Below are 20895 nucleotides of genomic sequence, written 5' to 3'. Positions count from 1 at the left end.
GAAATAGTGACAGTATGTAATAAATAAATAAATAAATAAATAAATAAATAAATAAATAAATAAATAAATAATTTATATTCAATTTGTAAATATTTTTTCCTTTTTAATTTTTTTTTTTTTACATACTGTCATCAGAGCAGCTCAGTGTCAGCATAGTGACATTATATTATTCTGGGGGGTGATCAGGGATTTTTTTTACGCTGTTATTGCTTTATACAGTGCAGATCAGTATATAGACCAGCCTTTCTCAACCTTTTTAACACAGAGGAACTCTTGAAATAGTTCTGCGGTCTCAGGGAACCTCTGCTAAAAATTAGAAACCTACAACTCATGGTACATTAGTGTGATGGTCAGTGGGAAGAACGGTCCTTACACTCATTGGGAAGAATTACCTCCTTACAGATAGTTAAAAAGATCAATAGCGTCAGCGGGAACTTATCTGAGAGGCAGAAATTGGCCAATGTTGAAGGAACCCCTGGCAACCTCTGGAGGAACCCTGGTTGAGAATCACTGATATAGGCAATAGTTTTAGCTGTCTATGATTGGCTACAGCTAATCACATTGTACAGGTAGCCAGACACCATGTGATTGCTTGGTGGACACAGCAGGTGATGGGAATGTGTCTCTACATGCCCAGGTGGCACGTGCTGCGCATGTCAACTAGCTAACATAGAGGTATGGGATTGCCCTTCTACGAGCCGCCGGCAAGTGCTTAAGTCAATGTGGTTTTATCTTTTGATTTCGCAGAAATGTTATAAGTTATGTTGTATTTGTCTTCTAATAATGAATTTAGAGTATTTTTAGCGAAGATATAATTCTGCTTTTTTTTGGGTGGGGAGGGGCTGTCAGGTGTGCTGAATAGGGTCCTGTGATTTCTAACAGCAGACCTGTGCAGTGGCGGCTGGTGCTCAATATTTTGGGGGGGGGGGGTGGCACACCAATGCCAACACCCCCCCAGGAGACAGGCGGGAATGTGGCCACCCCCCCCCGCATGCAGGAGACGGGCAGGACGTGAATGTGGCAGCGATCAGAGGCCTCCTTACCTTAGGAAGGAGGCAGATCAGGCAGACATGGATCCGGGCTGTAGCTCCTCGCTCCGGGGCCATTGCTTCTCCTCCAGGCCGAACAGGAAGTGGGTCCTGACTGAGACCTGATTGGCCGGGAGTTTTAAGACTCCCTGGCCAATCGGGTCTCAGGAACTGCTTCCTGATTGGCCGGGAGGAGAATCAGGAAGACAATAGCCAATATTAATACACTAATGTCACACAACTGGGTGGGTTCATGGCGCAGTGCTCTGCGCCCCAAGCACACCCTTTTTTAAGCCAATTAGAGCCTCAGGCTCTAATAGTGCTTAAAAAAAACATGGAAATCCCTGCATCTGGCACCCTGCATGTAGATTAGTGGGCTGGACGCATGGATAGGGGGGGTGGTGTCCCTGGACCTGTGTGTGTGTATATATATATATATTTATTTATTTCAGGTACTTATATATCGCCGTCAATTCACGCAGCGCTTTACATATACATTGTACATTCACATCAGTCCCTACCCTCAAGGAGCTTACAATCTAAGGTCCCTAAGTCACATTCATACATACTAGGGACAATTTAGACAGGATCCAATTAACCTACCAGCATGTCTTTGGAGTGTGGGAGGAAACCGGAGTACCCGGAGGAAACCCACGCAGGCACAGGGAGAACATGCAAACTCCAAGCAGGTAGTGTCGTGGTTGGGATTCGAACCAGTGACCCTTCTTACTGCTAGGTGAGAGTGCTACCCACTACACCACTGTGCCGTATATATATATATATATATATATATATATACTGTATATATATACAGTATATATTAGTATTAGTATACAGTATATATATATATATTTGCTCTATGTTTTTGTTTTTTCTTAGGTGCAAAAGGTCATGCCATTGAGCGCCCAGTAACAGAAGACAACGGTGAGTGTGAAAATATAAGAAATAAAGCATAATCACTGTGATGAATTGCTAAGATAGGCATGAAATACGGGGAGAGTCTCTGATCTGGCTGTTCAATGAATCCAGTCCATATTACCCTGATATCTGCCTAGGTGAACATACACTTTGTAGGTTAATCTTTATTGTTCACCCCCCAGATAAGCAGAGCTGATAGTTTTTGATTATCTAATTTTTTTAAAATTATTTAATATAGAAAAAAAATATTTTTAAAGTGCTCATACTGTATATGTGAATCTAATAGCCCTAGGGTTATGTGCCCCCCCTATACTATAATAAAGCTCCCAGACATATTTGTCCTCAGAATAAGACCATCGCTTGTAGTAGTTAGAAGTAGATTACTTTTGCTTTGGTTTTATTTATGAGCATTTGAGGGAGAGAGGGTTAGGGATACCCAAAAAGTCATTTCCTATCATTAGTAGCTTTAAAGTGGTTCACAACAAGGATTAGACTAAAATAATGACTCTCCAGGTGAGTGACCCGAACCCAGGGGGCTGCACAGCTCGTCTGTGAGATTCAGTAACATTCACAAATCCGGGATATTTCTGCACTCCTTGGGATCTTTATTGAGACATTAAACTGACAGGAACGTTAAAAGGTGACGCGTTTCGTGCCAAATTCCCGGCCAGCTCAGACCTCCCAGGTTTTTGAATGACGTCAGCTGAAAACAAGTCACAGAAGTGCAGAACGAAGTGCTCTCCTGTGATCCATAGGAGAAGTACAGCCAGAGGAGCTTTCCCCGTACTTCTCCTTTATTCACCCGACATCACAAGTGGTGATCAGATGTGGGCAGAAGACGGTGGAAATATCCAGGTCTTCACTCCCATGGGGTGTTCATGCCAGGAACGGCTGTTGGCACTTTGTGTGGAAGAGCAGCCAGGCAAAAAGCATTGCATGTTGCAGAAGATGTACCTGCGGGAAAAGAGAGTGTGGAAGTGAGACAATGTCTCCACCAGTATCGGAGATGGTGGGAGAACGGTGGAAATGGCTGAAAATGATGGAAAATCATTATTGCAAAATCTTAGCAACTTGAGACAATTCTGCTCCCAATGATGTAATATTCTACTGAATAATCAATGGAGAATGATACCAAGAAAAGGTCACTTATAGCCACAACTAGTTTTGTTTTTTATGTGTTCCTGGCCTTTAAAAATGATTTTCATGAAATTATACATATTCCTATTTCTTTCATTTAGAAACATTCTTTGGTGATGCTGCAGAGGTTATAGGTAAGTGATGAAAGGGAAGCTCTAGTCCTGTATAAGTATATCATGTACTGAATACAGCTTATGGATCTATGACATCCGGTATTATCCACCTCTGGAAGGTTTTATCCCCTCCATGATCAGGCCATTATTTGCTATTCACCACTGCACTACTTTAACTGGTAATTGCATCCTTTTGCATGAATTACGGCTGCGCTGACTTTGGACTTGATAATACACAGTGGGGACCAACAACAGCAGATGACACGGCTCCCCAAATCATCACCGACTGCGTAAACTTCACACTGGACCTCATGCAACTTGGATCCTGTGTCTCTCCACTCCTCCTCCAGACTCTGGGACCTTCATTTCCAAATTAAATGCAAAATATTGAAGTCAGTGATGATTTGGGGAGTCGTGTCATCTGCTGGTGTTGGTCCTCTGTGTTTTATCAAGTCCAAAGTCAGCGCAGCCCTCTACCTGGAGATTCTAGAGCTCTTCATGCTTCCCTCTGCTGACCGGCTTTATGGAGATGCTGATTTCATTTTCCAGCAGGTCTTGGCACCTCCCACACTGCCAAACTACCAATACCTGGTCACATGATCATGGTATCACTGTGCTCAATTGGCCAGCAAACTCCCCTGACCTAAACCCCATAGAGAATCTGTGGGGTATTGCCAAGAGGAAGATGAGAGACACCAGAAAACAGGTCACAGGAGTGCAGAACAAAGTGCAGTCCAATGATCCATAGAAGTATAGATAAAATAGCTTTGGCCATACTTCTCCTTTAATCATTTGATATCATAAATGGTGTTCAGATGTGGGCAACAGACGGTGGAAATATCCAGGTCTTCACTCCCACGGGGTGTTCATGCCAGGAATGGATGTTGGCACTTTGTGTGGAAGAGCAGCCAGGCAAAAAGCATTGCATGTACCAGTGGGGAAAAAGAGAGAAAAGCTCATAGGGTGTAACTGAGACAATGTCTCCACCAGTGTCGGAGATGGTGGGAGAACGGTGGAAATGGCTGAAAATGATGGAAAATCATTATTACAAAATCTTAGCAAACTGAGACAATTCTGCCACCAATGATGTAATATTCTACTGAATAATCAATGGAGAATGATACCAAGAAAAGGTCACTTATAGATGCAACTAGTTTTGTTTTTTATGTGTTCCTGGCCTTTAAAATGATTTTCATGAAATTATACATATTCCTATTTCTTTCATTTAGAATCAATCTTTGATAATGCTGAGGAGATTTCAGGTAAGTGATGAAAGGGAAGCTCTAGTCCTGTATAAGTATATCATGTACTGAATACAGCTTATGGATCTATGACATCCGGTATTATCCACCTCTGGAAGGTTTATCCCCTCCATGACCAGGCCATTGTTTGCTATTCAGCACTGCGCTACTTTAACTGGTAATAGCATGCAACACTATAACCAAATAAAATTTATATGATTTTTTTACACAAATACAGCTTTTGTTTTGGTGGTATTTGGTCACCACTGGGATTTTTTTTTAATGTATATATTATATAAACAAAAAATTTGAAGATTTTGAAAAAAAATAATATTTTTTACTTTCTATTATAAAAACATATCCAAAAAAAAACTAAGTTTTTTTTTTTTTATAAATGTAGGCCAAAAAGTATTCTACTACATATCTCTGGTAAAAAAAAAAAAAAATCCCAATAAGTGTATATTAATTGGTTTGTGTGAAAGTTATAGCGTCTACAAATTATGGTATATATATTTGAGAATTGATCAGTCCTAACGTACTGACGGCCGATCTCAAAACCCAAAATTCATTATGTCAGAAAATTAGAATATTACATAAGACCAATTAAAAAAAAAAAAAAAAACAAAGATTTTTAATACAGAAATGTTGTCTTATGCCGCGTACACACGAGCTGACTTTTCGACCGGACAATCCGATCGTGTGTGGTCTTCATTGGACCTTCAGCGGACTTTTCCAGTTGAAAATCTGACGGAGTTTACATTTGAAACATGCTTCAAATCTTTCCGACGGACTCGAATCCGGTCGAAAAATCCGCTCTTCTGTATGCTATTCCAACGGACGAAAACCCACGCTAGGGCAGCTATTGGCTACTGGCTATCAACTTCCTTATTTTAGTCCGGTCGTATGTCATCACGTACGAATCCGTCAGACTTTGGTGTGATCGTGTGCAGGCAAGTCCGTTTGTTCAAAAGTCCATCGGAAGTCTGTCAAAAGTCTGTCGAAAGTCCGTCGGAAAGTCCGTCGGACCAGTCTGGTCGAAAAGTCTGCTCGTGTGTACGCGGCATTAGTGAAAAGTCTGTCCATGTACAGTATAGGATACACTCAATATTTGGTCGGGCATCTTTTGCATGAATTACGGCATCAATGCGGTGTGGCATGGAGGGGATCAGCCTGTGGCACTGCTGAGGTGTTATAGAAGTCCAGGTTGCTTTGATAGCGGCCTTCAGCTCGTCTGCATTGTTGGGTCTGGTGTCTCTCATCTTCCTCTTGACAATACCCCACAGATTCTCTATGGGATTTAGGTCAGGTGAGTTTGCTGACCAATCGAGCACAGTGATACTATGATCATGTGACCAGGTATTGGTAGTTTTGGCAGTGTGGGCAGATGCCAAGACCTACTGGAAAATGAAATCAGCATCTCCATAAAGCTGGTCAGCAGAGGGAAGCATGAGGTGCTCTAGAATTTCCTGGTAGAGGACTGCGCTGACTTTGGACTTGATAAAACACAGAGGACCAACACCAGCAGATGACACGACTCCCCAAATCATCACCGACTGTGGAAACTTCACACTGGACCTCATGCAACTTGTATTCTGTGCTTCTCTACTCTTCCTCCACTCTTCCTAGAGACTCTGGGACCTTCGTTTCCAAATGAAATGCAAAATATTCTAGTCAGTGATGATTTGGGGAGCCGTGTCATCTGCTGGTGTTGGTCCTCTGTGTTTTTAAGTCCAAAGTCAGTGCAGTCCTCTACTAGGAAATTCTAGAGCTCTTCATGCTTCCCTCTGCTGACCAGCTTTATGGGGATGCTGATTTAATTTTCCAGCAGGACTTGGCACCTCCCACACTACCAATACTACCAATACCTGGTCGTATGATCATGGTATCACTGTGCTCCATTGGCCAGCAAACTCACCTGACCTAAACCCCATAGAGAATCTGTGGGGTATTGCCAAGAGGAAGGTGAGAGTCACCAGAAAACAGGTCACAGGAGTGCAGAACAAAGTGCAGTCCAATGATCCATAGAAGTATAGATAAAATAGCTTTGGCCATACTTCTCCTTTAATCACTTGATATCACAAATGGTGTTCAGCAGCGGCGGCTGGTGCTCAAAATTTTTATGGGGGGCGCAAACAAACTGAAAAAAAAACCCCATCAATTGCAGCCTCACTGTGCCCATCAAACGCAGCCACTTTGCCATCAAACGAAGCCACTGTACCCATAAATTGCCACCGCTGTGCCTATTAAACGCTGCCACTGTGTAATCAAGCGCAGCCACTGTGCCATCAAATGCAGCTACTGTAACCATCAATTGCTGCCAGTGTGCCCCCCCGCGTGGCACTTACCTGTCTCGGGTCAGCGCTGTCCTCCACGCTCCCTCCGAGTCCTCGATGTCTTCTCCCATCCTCTTCTGCTATGATTGGACGCCTGGCGTCCAATCACAGCGCCTGTCGCTTCAGCCAATCAGGTGACAGGTAACCAGACCCGGTGCACCTGATTGGCTGAGAGGCAGGTCAGTGTTAGGGAATCAAATAAATCGATTCCCTAACACAGCACTACGTAAGCAGCAAACGCACAGCAGTGAGCCCGCTGTTTACCAATTTGGAAGCCTATTAGAGCCGACGGCTCTAGATTAGTGGGCTGGATGCATGGATAGGGGGGGTGGCGCCCCTGGACCTGTGTGTGTGTATATGTATATGTATGTATATATATATATATATACATATATTAGTGTAATGTAAAGTAGTGAGTGCACAGCTTGTATAACAGTGTAAATTTGCTGTCCCCTCAAAATAACTCAACACACAGCCATTAATGTCTAAACCGCTGGCAACAAAAGTGAGTAAAAATGTCCACATTGGGCCCAATTAGCCATTTTCCTTCTCTGGGGTCATGTGACTCATTAGTGTCTCAGGTGCGAATGGGGAGCAGGTGTGTTAAATTTGGTGTTATCGCTCTCACTCTCTCATACTGGTCACTGGAAGTTCAACATGGCACCTCATGGCAAAGAACTGAAAAAAAGAATTGTTGCTCTACATAAAGATGGCCTAGGCTATAAGAAGATTGCCAAGACCCTAAAACAGAGCTACAGCACGGTGGCCAAGACCATACAGTGGTATAACAGGACAGGTTCCACTCAGAACAGACCTCGCCATGGTCCACCAAAGAAGTTGAGGTCACGTGCTCAGCGTCATATCCAGAGGTTGTCTTTGGGAAATAGACGTAGGAGTGCTGCCAGCATTGCTGCAGAGGTTGTAGGGGTGGGGGGTCAGCCTGTCAGTGCTCAGACCATACGCCGCACACTGCATCAAATTGGCCTCCATGGCTGTCGTGCCAAAAGGAAGCCTCTTCTAAAGATGATGCACAAGAAGGGCGCGCAGTTTGCTTTAGACAAGCAGACTAAGGACATGGATGGTCATGTGACCCCAAACACACCTCCAAGATTATTATTATTATTATACAGGATTTATATATCACCAACAGTTTACGCAGGGCTTTACAATATAAAAGGGAGACAATACAGTTATAATACAATAAAATACAAGAGGATTAAGAGGGCCCTGCTCAGAAGAGCTTACAATCTAATATGGTCTGTATGGTCTTGGCCACCGTGCTGCAGCTCAGTTTCAGGGTCTTGGCAATCTTCTTATAGCTATAAACCCTGAGAAAATAGGGGACTGGCGCCGTTCACTGGTGAAAAAAATAAATTAAACTATAAACAGACTCTTAACACAAGGGGAACATTACACCACAATTCTGGGTGAATGAAAAGTGAAACACAGTAAAATAGTATGTGTAAATAAATGTACTTGCTAAAAATACCAAAGAATGTGCAAACTGCCAAAGTGAAGTTATATAAAATAATGGATAAAGCTCCAAACAATAATATAAGTGAATGATCAATCAGGTGTATAAAAAAATAAAATTTCACAAGATCCAAGGATAATAATCATTGAAAGGTATAAGTGAATTATGCCCCAAAAAAACACAAACACAGTGTTGCCCACTCCAGAGTGGTGTATATACTAGTAAAGTGAGATTGGATGGTGTTCAAAAAATAAAAAATAATAAAACAAAAAAAAACAAAAAAAGACAATTTACATATGGCATGCATAAAAGTGTGGTGTTAAGGATAAAAATTAATAAATGAAAAAATATAAAATTAATAAATGAAAAAAATGAAAAAGTCCATGCATGCAAAAAATTCCAGAAAATGCCAAAAAATGCTGTATATATTAAAATGCTATAAATATTAAAAAAAGTCCAGTGTGCATAAAAAGTTCTTGTGCAACAAGCTAGTGTATCTTCAAATGGTTCCAGGTAAGTCCGTCCCAATAGATATACACTAGCTTGTTGCACAAGAACTTTTTATGCACACTGGACTTTTTTTAATATTTATAGCATTTTAATATATACAGCATTTTTTGGCATTTTCTGGAATTTTTTGCATGCATGGACTTTTTCATTTTTTTCATTTATTAATTTTATATTTTTTCATTTATTAATTTTTATCCTTAACACCACACTTTTATGCACACCATATGTAAATTGTCCTTTTTTTTTTTTGGTTTTATTATTTTGAACACCATCCAATCTCACTTTACTAGTATATACACCACTCTGGAGTGGGCAACACTGTGTTTGTGTTTTTTTGGGGCATAATTCACTTATACCTTTCAATGATTATTATCCTTGGATCTTGTGAAATTTTATTTTTTTATACACCTGATTGATCATTCACTTATATTATTGTTTGGAGCTTTATCCATTATTTTATATAACTTCACTTTGGGCAGTTTGCACATACTTTGGTATTTTTAGCAAGTACATTTATTTACACATACTATTTTACTGTGTTTCACTTTTCATTCACCCAGAATTGTGGTGTAATGTTCCCCTTGTGTTAAGAGTCTGTTTATAGTTTAATTTATTTTTTTCACCAGTGAACAGCGCCAATCCCCTATTTTCTCAGGGTTTATAGCATTTGGATCGCACCTAGGTGCTTTCTTTATCTGGGGGGCTGCAGTTCGGTTACAAGCCCGTCCTAAGCGCGGAATACCAATACATACGTAATCTTCTTATAGCCTAGGCCATCTTTATGTAAAGCAACAATTCTTTTTTTCAGATCCTCAGATAGTTCTTGAGGTGCCATGTTGAACCTCCAGTGACCAGTATGAGAGAGTGAGAGCGATAACACCAAATTTAACACACCTGCTTCCTATTCACACCTGAGACCTTGTAACACTAAAGAGTCACATGACACCGGGGAGAGGGAAAATGGCTAATTGGGCCCAATTTGGACATTTTCACTTAGGGGTGTACTGACTTTTGTTGCCAGCGGTTTAGACATTAATGGCTGTGTTGAGTTATTTTGAGGGGACAGCAAATTTACACTGTTATACAAGCTGTACACTCACTACTTTACATTGTAGACAAGTGTCATTTCTTCAGTGTTGTCACATGAAAAGATAGAAGAAAAGATTTACACAAATGTGAGGGGTGTACTTACTTGTGTGAGATACTGTATATATATATATATATATATATATATATATCGATTGATCGATCGATAGATAGATATAGATATATCTATCTATATCTATATATTTATACACACATTTTATATATATATATATATATATATATATATATATATATATATATATATATATATATATATATATATATATTTGCTCTTTGTTTTTGTTTTTTCTTAGGTGCAAAAGGTCATGCCAATGGGCGCCCAGTAACAGAAGCCAATGGTGAGTGTGAAACTATAAGGAATAAAGCATAATCACTGTGATGAATTGCTATGATAGGCATGAAATACGGGGAGAGTCTCTGATCTGGCTGTTGAATGAATCCAGTCCATATTACCCCCATACCCGCCTAGGTGAACATACACTTTGTAGGTTAATCTTTATTGTTCTCCCCCCACATAAGCTTTTGATTATCTACTTTTTAAAAAAAATTATTTAATATAGAAACAAAATATTTTTAAAGGGCACATACTGTATATGGGATTCTAATAGCCCTAGGGTTATGTGACCCCCTATACTGTAATAAAGCTCCCAGACATATTTGTCCTCAGAATAAGACCATCGCTTGTAGTAGTTAGAAGTAGATTACTTTTACTTTGGTTTTATTTATGAGTATTTGAGGGAGAGAGGGTTAGGGATACCCAAAAAGCCATTTCCTATCATTAGTAGCTTTAAAGTGGTTCACAACAAGGATTAGACCAAAATAATGACGCTCCAGGTGAGTGACCCGAACCCAGGGGGCTGCACAGCTCGTCTGTGAGATTCAGTAACATTCACAAATCCGGAATATTTCTGCACTCCTTGGGATCTTTATTGACACATTAAACTGACAGGAACGTTAAAAGATGACGCGTTTCGTGCTAAATTCACAGCCAGCTCAGACCTCCCAGGTTTTTGAATGACGTCAGCTGAAAACAAGTCACAGAAGTGCAGAACGAAGTGCTCTCCTGTGATCCATAGGAGAAGTACAGCCAGAGGAGCTTTCCCCGTACTTCTCCTTTATTCACCAGACATCACAAGTGGTGATCAGATGTAGGCAACAGACGGTGGAAATATCCAGGTCTTCACTCCCATGGGGTGTTCATGTCAGGAACGGTTGTTGGCAATTTGGAAGAGCAGCCAGGCAGAAAGCATTGTATGTTACAGGCGGTGTACCTGCGATAAAAGAGAGAAAAGCTCAGAGGGTGGAACTGAGACAATGTCTCCACCAGTGTTGGAGATGGTGGGAGAACGGTGGAAATGGCTGAAAATGATGGAAAATCATTATTGTAAAATCTTAGCAAACTGAGACAATTCTGCCACCAATGATGTAATATTCTACTGAATAATTAATGGAGAATGATACCAAGAAAAGGTCACTTATAGCTGCAACTAGTTTTGTTTTTTATGTGTTCCTGGCCCTTAAAAATGATTTTCATGCAATTATACATATTTCTATTTCTTTCATTTAGAATCAATCTTTGATGATGATGCTGCGGAGATATCAGGTAAGTGATGAAAGGGAAGCTCTAGTCCTGTATAAGTATATCATGTACTGAATACAGCATATGGATCTATGACATCCGGTATTATCCACCTCTGGAAGGTTTTATCCCCTCCATGACTAGGCCATTGTTTGCTATTCAGCACTGCGCTACTTCAATTGGCAATTGCATCCTTTTGCATGAATTCCGGCTGCGGCTGACTTTGGACTTGATAATACACAGAGGACCAACAACAGCAGAAGACATGGCTCCCCAAATCATCACTGACTGTGGAAACTTCACACTGGACCTCATGCAACTTGGATCCTTTGCCTCTCCACTCCTCCTCCAGATTAGTTTCCAAATGAAATGCAAAATTTTCCAGCGATGATTTGGGGAGTCGTTTCATCTGTTGGTGTTGGTCCTCTGTGTTTTATCAAGTCCAAAGTCAGCGCAGCCCTCTACCTGGAGATTCTAGAGCTCTTCATGCTTCCCTCTGCTGACCAGCTTTATGGAGATGCTGATTTAATTTTCCAGCAGGACTTGGCACCTCCCACACTGCCAAAACTACCAATACCTGGTCACATGATCATGGTATCACTGTGCTCCATTGGCCAGCAAACTCGCCTGACCTAAACCCTATAGAGAATCTGTGGGGTATTGCCAAGAGGAAGGTGAGAGACACCAGAAAACAGGTCACAGGAGTGCAGAACAAAGTGCAGTCCAATGATCCATAGAAGTATAGATAAAATAGCTTTGGTCATACTTCTCCTTTAATCATTTGATATCAGAAGTGGTAATCAGATGTGGGCAACAGATGGTGGAAATATCCAGGTCTTCACTCCCACGGGGTGTTCATGCCAGGAATGGCTGTTGGCACTTTGTGTGGAAGAGCAGCCAGGCAAAAAGCATTGCATGTGCCAGTGGGGAAAAAGAGAGAAAGGCTCAGAGGGTGGAACTGAGACAATGTCTCCTCCAGTGTCGGAGATGGTGGGAGAACGGTGGAAATGGCTGAAAATAATGGAAAATCATTATTACAAAATCTTAGCAAACTGAGACAATTCTGCCACCAATGATGTAATATTCTACTGAATAATCAATGGAGGATGATACCAAGAAAAGGTCACTTATAGATGCAACTAGTTTTGTTTTTTATGTGTTCCTGGCCTTTAAAAATGATTTTCATGAAATTATACATATTCCTATTTCTTTCATTTAGAATCAATCTTTGATAATGCTGAGGAGATTTCAGGTAAGTGATGAAAGGGAAGCTCTAGTCCTGTATAAGTATATCATGTACTGAATACAGCTTATGGATCTATGACATCCGATATTATCCACCTCTGGAAGGTTTATCCCCTCCATGACCAGGCCATTGTTTGCTATTCAGCACTGGACTACTTTACCTGGTAATTGCATGCAACACTATAACCAAATGAAATTTATATGATTTTTTTACACAAATAAAGCTTTTTTTTGGTGGTATTTGGTCATAACTGGAATTTTTTTAATCTATATATTATATAAACAAAAAAATTTGAAGATTTTGAAAAAAAATAATATTTTTTACTTTCTATTATAAAAACATATAAAAAAAATCAAAGTTTTTTTTTTTTTTTTTTTTTTATAAATGTAGGGCAAAAAGTATTCTACTACATGTCTTTGGTAAAAAAAAAAATCCCAATAAGTGTATATTAATTGGTTTGTGTGAAAGTTATAGCGTCTACAAACTATGGGCTATATATTTGAGAATTGATCAGTCCTAATGTACTGACGGCCGATCTCAAAAGCCAAAATTCATTATGTCAGAAAATTAGAATATTGCATAAGACCAATTAAAAAAAAAAAAAAAAAGATTTTTAATACAGAAATGTTGTCTTATGCCGCGTACACACGAGCTGACTTTTCGACCGGACTGGTCCGACGGACAATCCAATCGTGTGTGGTCTTCGTCGGACCTTCAGCGGACTTTTCCAGTTGAAAATCTGACGGAGTTTAGATTTGAAACATGCTACAAATCTTTCCGACGGACTCGAATCCGGTCGAAAAATCCGCTCATCTGTATGCTAGTCCGACAGACGAAAACCCATGCTAGGGCAGCTATTGGCTACTGGCTATCAACTTCCTTATTTTAGTCCGGTCGTACGTCATCACGTACGAATCCATCGGACTTTGGTGTGATCATGTGCAGGCAAGTCCGTTTATTCAAAAGTCCATCGGAAGTCCGTCGGAAAGTCCGTCAGATCAGTCTGGTCGAAAAGTTCGCTCGTGTGTACGCGGCATTAGTGAGAAGTCTGTCCATGTACAGTATAGGATGCACTCAATACTTGGTCGGGGCTCCTTTTGCATAAATTACGGCATCAATGCGGCGTGGCATGGAGGAGATCAGCCTGTGGCACTGCTGAGGTGTTATAGAAGTCCAGGTTGCTTTGATAGCGGCCTTCAGCTCGTCTGCATTGTTGGGTCTGGTGTCTCTCATCTTCATCTTGACAATACCCCACAGATTCTCTATGGGATTTAGGTCAGGTGAGTTTGCTGACCAATCGAGCACAGTGATACCATGATCATGTGACCAGGTATGGGTAGTTTTGGCAGTGTGGGAGGTGCCAAGACCTACTGGAAAATGAAATCAGCATCTCCATAAAGCTGGTCAGCAGAGGGAAGCATGAAGAGCTCTAGAATCTCCTGGTAGAGGGCTGCACTGACTTTGGACTTGATAAAACACAGAGGACCAACACCAGCAGATGACACGACTCCCCAAATCATCACCGACTGTGGAAACTTCACACTGGACCTCATGCAACTTGGATTCTGTGCTTCTCCACTCTTCCTCCAGACTCTGGGACCTTCGTTTCCAAATGAAATGCAAAATATTCTAGTCAGTGATGATTTGGGGAGTCATGTCATCTGCTGGTGTTGGTCCTCTGTGTTCTTAAGTCCAAAGTCAGCGCAGTCCTCTACTAGGAAATTCTAGAGCTCTTCACGCTTCCCTCTGCTGACCAGCTTTATGGAGATGCTGATTTAATTTTCCAGCAGGACTTGGCACCTCCCACACTACCAAAACTACTAATACCTAGTCACATGATCATGGTATCACTGTGCTCGATTGGCCAGCAAACTCCCCTGACCTAAACCCCATAGAGAATCTGTGGGGTATTGCCAAGAGGAAGATGAGAGACACCAGAAAACAGGTCACAGGAGTGCAGAACAAAGTGCAGTCCAATGATCCATAGAAGTATAGATAAAATAGCTTTGGCCATACTTCTCCTTTAATCACTTGATATCACAAATGGTGTTCAGCAGTGGCGGCTGGTGCTCAAAATTTTTAGGGGGGCGCAAACAAACTGAAAAAAAAAAAAAAAAAATCAATTGCAGCCTCACTGTGCCCATCAAACGCAGCCACTGTGCCCATCAATTGAAGATTGAGGGGTGCAGGAGAGAGGGGGGCGGCACTCCTGCGCCCTCTATGGACGCACCGCCACTGGTGATCAGATGTGGCCAACAGATGGTGGAAAAAGCCTCCAGCATGTACCTGGGGGAAAAAGAGAGAAAAGCTCAGAGGGTGGAACTGAGACAATGTCTCCACCAGTGTCAGAGATGGTGGGAGAACGGTGGAAATGTTTGAAAATAATGGCAAATCATTATTACAAAATCTTAGCAAACTGAGACAATTCTGCCACCAATGATGTCATATTCTACTGAATAATCAATGGAGAATGATACCAAGAAAAGGTCACTTATAGCTGCAACTAGTTTTGCTTTCTATGTGTTCCTGGCCCTTAAAAAAATATAATTTTCACAATTTTTTAAGTTATACATATTGTTATTTCTTTCATTTAGACAAAATCATTTGCGATTCTGACAAGCTTTCAGGTAAGTGATGAAAAGGGAGCTCTAGTTTATATCCTGTATGAGCATATTATGTATTGAATACAGCTTATGGGTCTTGAACCGCCTTGAGCTCCAGGAGCTTTTACCCCATTTATTTCTATTCAGCACTGCGCTACTTTGAATGGCAATTGCTCAGTCATGCAACCCCTTACCCAAATCACATTTAAATTATTATTTTTTTTTCACACAAATAGAGCTTTCTTCTGGTGGTATTTTATCACCTCACCTCATTTTCTACTTTCTGTTATAAAACATATCCAATAAGATCAAAGTTCTTCATAAATTTAGGCCACAATGTATTCTACTACATATCTCTGGTAAAAAAGAAAAAATAATCCCAATAAGTGTATAATAATTGGTTTGTGTGAAAGTGATAGCTTCTACAAATTACGGTGTATATATTTAAAATTGATCAATCCTCATGTATTAACCGCTGATCTTATTTTTTTGAGGGCCTTAAAATGCCAGGAAAGTACAAATACCCCCCAAATTACCCCTTTTTATCAAGTAGACAGTCTGAGGTATTTAATAAGAGGCATGGCAAGTTTTTTGAAATTGTAATTTTTTTTTTGTCACAATTTTTTTGAAAATTAAGAAATGAAATAAAAGAAAAAATCACAGTATATATATTTTTTTTTACATACTGTCACCAGTGCAGTACAGCTTCATCTTAAACCTGGTGTGGCGGTGATCAGGGACACTAAATAGTGACAGTATGTAAAAAATAAATAAATAAATAAATACTTTATATTCAATTTGTAAACATTTTTTTCCTTTTTAATTTTTTTTTTTTTTTTTTTACATACTGTCATCAGAGCAGCTCAGTGTCACCATAGTGACATTATATTACTCTGGGGAGTGATCAGGGATTTTTTTTACGCTGTTATTGCTTTATACAGTGCAGATCAGTATAAAGACCAGCCTTTCTCAACCTTTTCAACACAGAGGAACCCTTGAAATAGTTCTGCGGTCTCAGGGAACCCCTGCTAAAAATTAGAAATCTACAACTCATGATACCTTAGTGTGATGGTCAGTGGGAAGAACGGTCCTTACACTCATTGGGAAGAATTACCTCTTTACAGATAGTTAAAAAGATCAATAGTGTCAGTGGGAACTTATCTGAGAAGCAGAAATTGGCCAATGTTGAAGGAACCCCTGGCAACCTCTGGAGGAACCCTGGTTGAGAATCACTGATATAGGAGATTGTTTTAGCTGTCTATGATTGGCTACAGCTAATCACATTGTACAGGTAGCCAGAGACCATGTGATTGCTTGGTGGACACAGCAGGTGATGGGAGTGTGTCTCTACATGCCCAGGTGGCACGATCTGCGCATGTCAACTAGCTAACATAGACGTATGGGATTGCCCTTCTACGAGCCGCCAGCAAGTGGTTAATTCAATGTGGTTTTATCTTTTAGATTTAGCAGAAATTTTTGTAAGTTATGTTGTATTTGTCTTCTAATAATTACTTTAGAGTATTTTTAGCGAAAATATAATTCTGCTTTTTTTTTGGGTGGGGAGGGGCTGTCAGGTGTGCTGAAGAGGGTCCTGTGATTTCTAACAGCAGACCTGTGCAGTGGCGGCTGGTGCTCAATATTTTGGGGGGGTGGCAAACCAATGCCAACCCCCCCCAGGAGACAGGCGGGAATGTGACCCCCCCCTGCATGCAGGAGACGGGCAGGATGTGAATGTGGCAGCGATCAGAGGCCTCCTTACCTTAGGAAGGAGGCAGATCAGGCAGACATGGATCCGGGCTGCAGCTCCTCGCTCCGGGGCCATTGCTTCTCCTCCAGGCCCAACAGGAAGTGGGTCCTGACTGAGACCTGATTGGCCGGGAGTTTTAAGACTCCCTGGCCAATCAGGTCTAAGGAATTGCTTCCTGATTGGCCGGGAGGAGAATCAGGAAGACATGGCGCAGTGCTCTGTGCCCCAAGCACACCCTTTTTTAAGCCAATTCGAGCCTCAGGCTCTAATAGTGCTTAAAAAAAAAACATGGAAATCCCTGCATCTGGCACCCTGCATGTATATTAGTGGGCTGGACGCATGGATAGGGAGGGTGGTGCCCCTGGACCTGTGTGTGTGTGTATATATATATATATATATATATATATATATATATATATATATACATATATATATATATATATATACATATATATATATATATATATATATATATATACATATATATATATATATATATATATATATATATATATATATATATATATATATATATATATATATATATATATAGTATATATTAGTATTGGTATACAGTATATATATTTGCTCTATGTTTTTGTTTTTTCTTAGGTGCAAAAGGTCATGCCAATGGGCGCCCAGTAACAGAAGCCATCGGTGAGTATGAAAATATAATAAATAAAGCATAATCACTGTGATGAATTGCTAAGATAGGCATGAAATACAAGGAGAGTCTCTGATCTGGCTGTTCAATGAATTCAGTCAATATTACCCCGATACCCGCCTAGGTGAACATACACTTTGTAGGTTAATTTTTATTGTTCTCCCCCAAGATAAGCAGAGCTGATAGCTTTTCATTATCTAATTTTTTTAAAAATGATTTAATATAGAAAAAAATATTTTTAAAGTGCGCATACTGTATATGTGATTCTAATAGCCCTAGGGTTATGTGACCCCCCTATACTGTAATAAAGCTCCCAGACATATTTGTCCTCAGAATAAGACCATCGCTTGTAGTAGTTAGAAGTAGATTACTTTTGCTTTTGTTTTATTTATGAGCATTTGAGGAAGAGAGGGTTAGGGATACCCAAAAAGTCATTTCCTATCATTAGTAGCTTTAAAGTGGTTCACAACAAGGATTAGACCAAAATAATGACGCTCCAGGTGAGTGAACTGAACCCAGGGGGCTGCACAGCTCGTCTGTGAGATTCAGTAACATTCACAAATCCGGAATATTTCTGCACTCCTTGGTATCTTTATTGAGACATTAAACTGACAGGAACGTTAAAAGGTAACGCGTTTCGTGCCAAATTCCCGGCCAGCTCAGACCGCCCAGGTTTTTGAATGACGTCAGGTAAAACAAGTCACAGAAGTGCTGAACGAAGTGCTCTCCTGTGATCCATAGGAGAAGTGCAGCCAGAAGAGCTTTCCCCGTACTTCTCCTTTATTCACCCGACATCACAAGTGGTGATTAGAAGTGGGCAGCCGACGGTGGAAATATCCAGGTCTTCACTCCCACGGGGTGTTCATGCCAGGAACTGTTGTTGGCAATTCGGAAGAGCAGCCAGGCAGAAATCATTGTATGTTACATATGAATATTACATAAGACCAATTAAAAAAAAAAAAAAAAAGATTTTTAATACAGAAATGTTGTCTTATGTCGCGTACACATGAGCGGACTTTTCGACCGGACTGGTCCGACCGACCGAGTCCGGCGGACAATCCGATCGTGTGTGGGCTTCATCTGACCTTCAGCGGACTTTTCCAGTTGAAAATCTGACGGAGTTTAGATTTGAAATATGCTTCAAATCTTTCCAATGGACTCGAATCCGGTCGAAAAATCAGCTTGTCTGTATGCTAGTCCGACAGATGAAACCCATGCTAGGGCAGCTATTGGCTACTGGCTATCAACTTCCTTATTTTAGTCTGGTCGTATGTCATCACGTACGAATCCATCAGACTTTGGTGTGATCGTGTATAGGCAAGTCTGTTTGTTCAAAAGTCCATCGGAAGTCCGTCAAAAGTCTGTCGAAAGTCCATCGGAAAGTCCGTCGGACCAGTCTGGTCGAAAAGTCCGCTCGTGTGTACGCGGCATTAGTGAAAAGTCTGTTCATGTACAGTATAGGATGCACTCAATACTCAATACAGGAGACGGGCAGGATGTGAATGTGGCAGCGATCAGAGGCCACCTTACCTTAGGAAGGAGGCAGATCAGGCAGACATGGATCCGGGCTGCAGCTCCTCGCTCCGGGGCCATTGCTTCTCCTCCAGGCTGAACAGGAAGTGGGTCCTGACTAAGACCTGATTGGCCGGGAGTTTTAAGACTCCCTGGCCAATCGGGTCTCAGGAACTGCTTCCTGATTGGTCAGGAGGAGAATCAGGAAGACAATAGCCAATATTAATACACTAATGTCACACAACTGGGTGGGCTCATGGCGCAGTGCTCTGTGCCCCAAGCACACCCTTTTTTAAGCCAAATAGAACCTCAGGCTCTAATATTGCTTAAAAAAAACCCATGGAAATCCCTGCATCTGGCACCCTGCATGTAGATTAGTGGGCTGGACGCATGGATGGGGGGGTGGCGCTCCTGGACCTGTGTGTGTGTGTATATATAAATATATATATATATATATATATATATATATATATATATATATATAGTAGTGTAATGTAAAGTAGTGAGTGTACAGCTTGTATAACAGTGTAAATTTGATGTCCCCTCAAAATAACTCAACACACAGCCATTAATGTCTAAACCGCTGACAACAAAAGTGAGTCAAAATGTCCACATTGGGCCCAATTAGCCATTTTCCCTCTCTGGGGTCATGTGACTCATTAGTGTCTCAGGTGCGAATGGGGAGCAGGTGTGTTAAATTTGGTGTTATCGCTCTCACTCTCTCATACTGGTCACTGGAAGTTCAACATGGCACCTCATGGCAAAGAACTCTCTGAGGATCTGAAAAAAAAAATTGTCGCTCTACATAAAGATGGCCTAGGCTATAGGAAAACTGCCAAGACCCTGAAACTGAGATGCAGCACGCTGGCCAAGACCATACAGCGGTATAACAGGACAGGTTCCACTCAGAACAGGCCTCGCCATGGTCCACCAAAGAAGTTGAGTGCATGTGCTCAGCATCATATCCAGAGGTTGTCTTTGGGAAATAGACGTATCAGTGCTGCCAGCATTGCTGCAGAGGTTGTAGGGGTGGGGGGTCAGCCTGTCAGTACTCAGACCATACGCCACACACTGCATCAAATTGGTCTGCATGGCTGTCGTGCCAAAAGGAAGCCTCTTCTAAAGAAAATGCACAAGAAAGCGCGCAGTTTGCTTTAGACAAGCAGACTAAGGACATGGGTGGTCATGTGACCCCAAACACACCTCCAAGATTATTATTATTATTATACAGGATTTATATATCACCAACAGTTTACGCAGCGCTTTACAATATAAAAGGGAGACAATACAGTTATAATACAATAAAATACAAGAGGATTAAGAGGGCCCTGCTCAGAAGAGCTTACAATCTAATAGGGTGGGGCAGGTGGTACAAAAGGTTGTAATTGAGGGGAATGAGCTGTTGGAAGTGGTAGGAGATTAGTTGGAGACGTGATAGGATTTCCTGAAGAGATGAGTTTTCAGGGATCGCCTGAAGGTAGCAAGAGTAGGGGATAGCCGGATAGATGGAGGTAGCGAGTTCCAGAGGATGGGAGAGGCTCTTGAGAAATCCTGGAGACGAGCATGGGAGGAGGAGATGAGAGAGCTTGAAAGCAGCAGGTCTTGATGACCACTGCCTTGCTAAAGAAGCTGAAGGTAAAGGTGATGGACTGGCCAAGCATGTCTCCAGACCTAAACCCTATT

General features: G+C 41.2%; 1 protein-coding gene across 1 annotated transcript in view; it reads left to right on the top strand.

Annotated features, from left to right (window-relative positions):
- LOC141111478 (uncharacterized) overlaps positions 1–20895 on the top strand; it is a 315956-nt gene that overhangs the window by 1211 nt on the left and 293850 nt on the right. The window contains exons 3-7 of the mRNA XM_073603770.1: positions 10155–10199; positions 11429–11464; positions 12660–12692; positions 15281–15313; positions 17649–17693. Coding sequence (XP_073459871.1) covers positions 10155–10199; positions 11429–11464; positions 12660–12692; positions 15281–15313; positions 17649–17693 — 192 coding nt within the window. The remainder of the gene's footprint in view (positions 1–10154; positions 10200–11428; positions 11465–12659; positions 12693–15280; positions 15314–17648; positions 17694–20895) is intronic.

This window comes from Aquarana catesbeiana, linkage group LG10 (genome assembly GCF_042186555.1).
Source record: "Aquarana catesbeiana isolate 2022-GZ linkage group LG10, ASM4218655v1, whole genome shotgun sequence".
Taxonomy (NCBI): domain Eukaryota; kingdom Metazoa; phylum Chordata; class Amphibia; order Anura; family Ranidae; genus Aquarana; species Aquarana catesbeiana.
The sequence above is the reverse complement of the archived record's forward strand: the minus strand, read 5'-3'. Positions and strand labels throughout refer to the sequence as shown.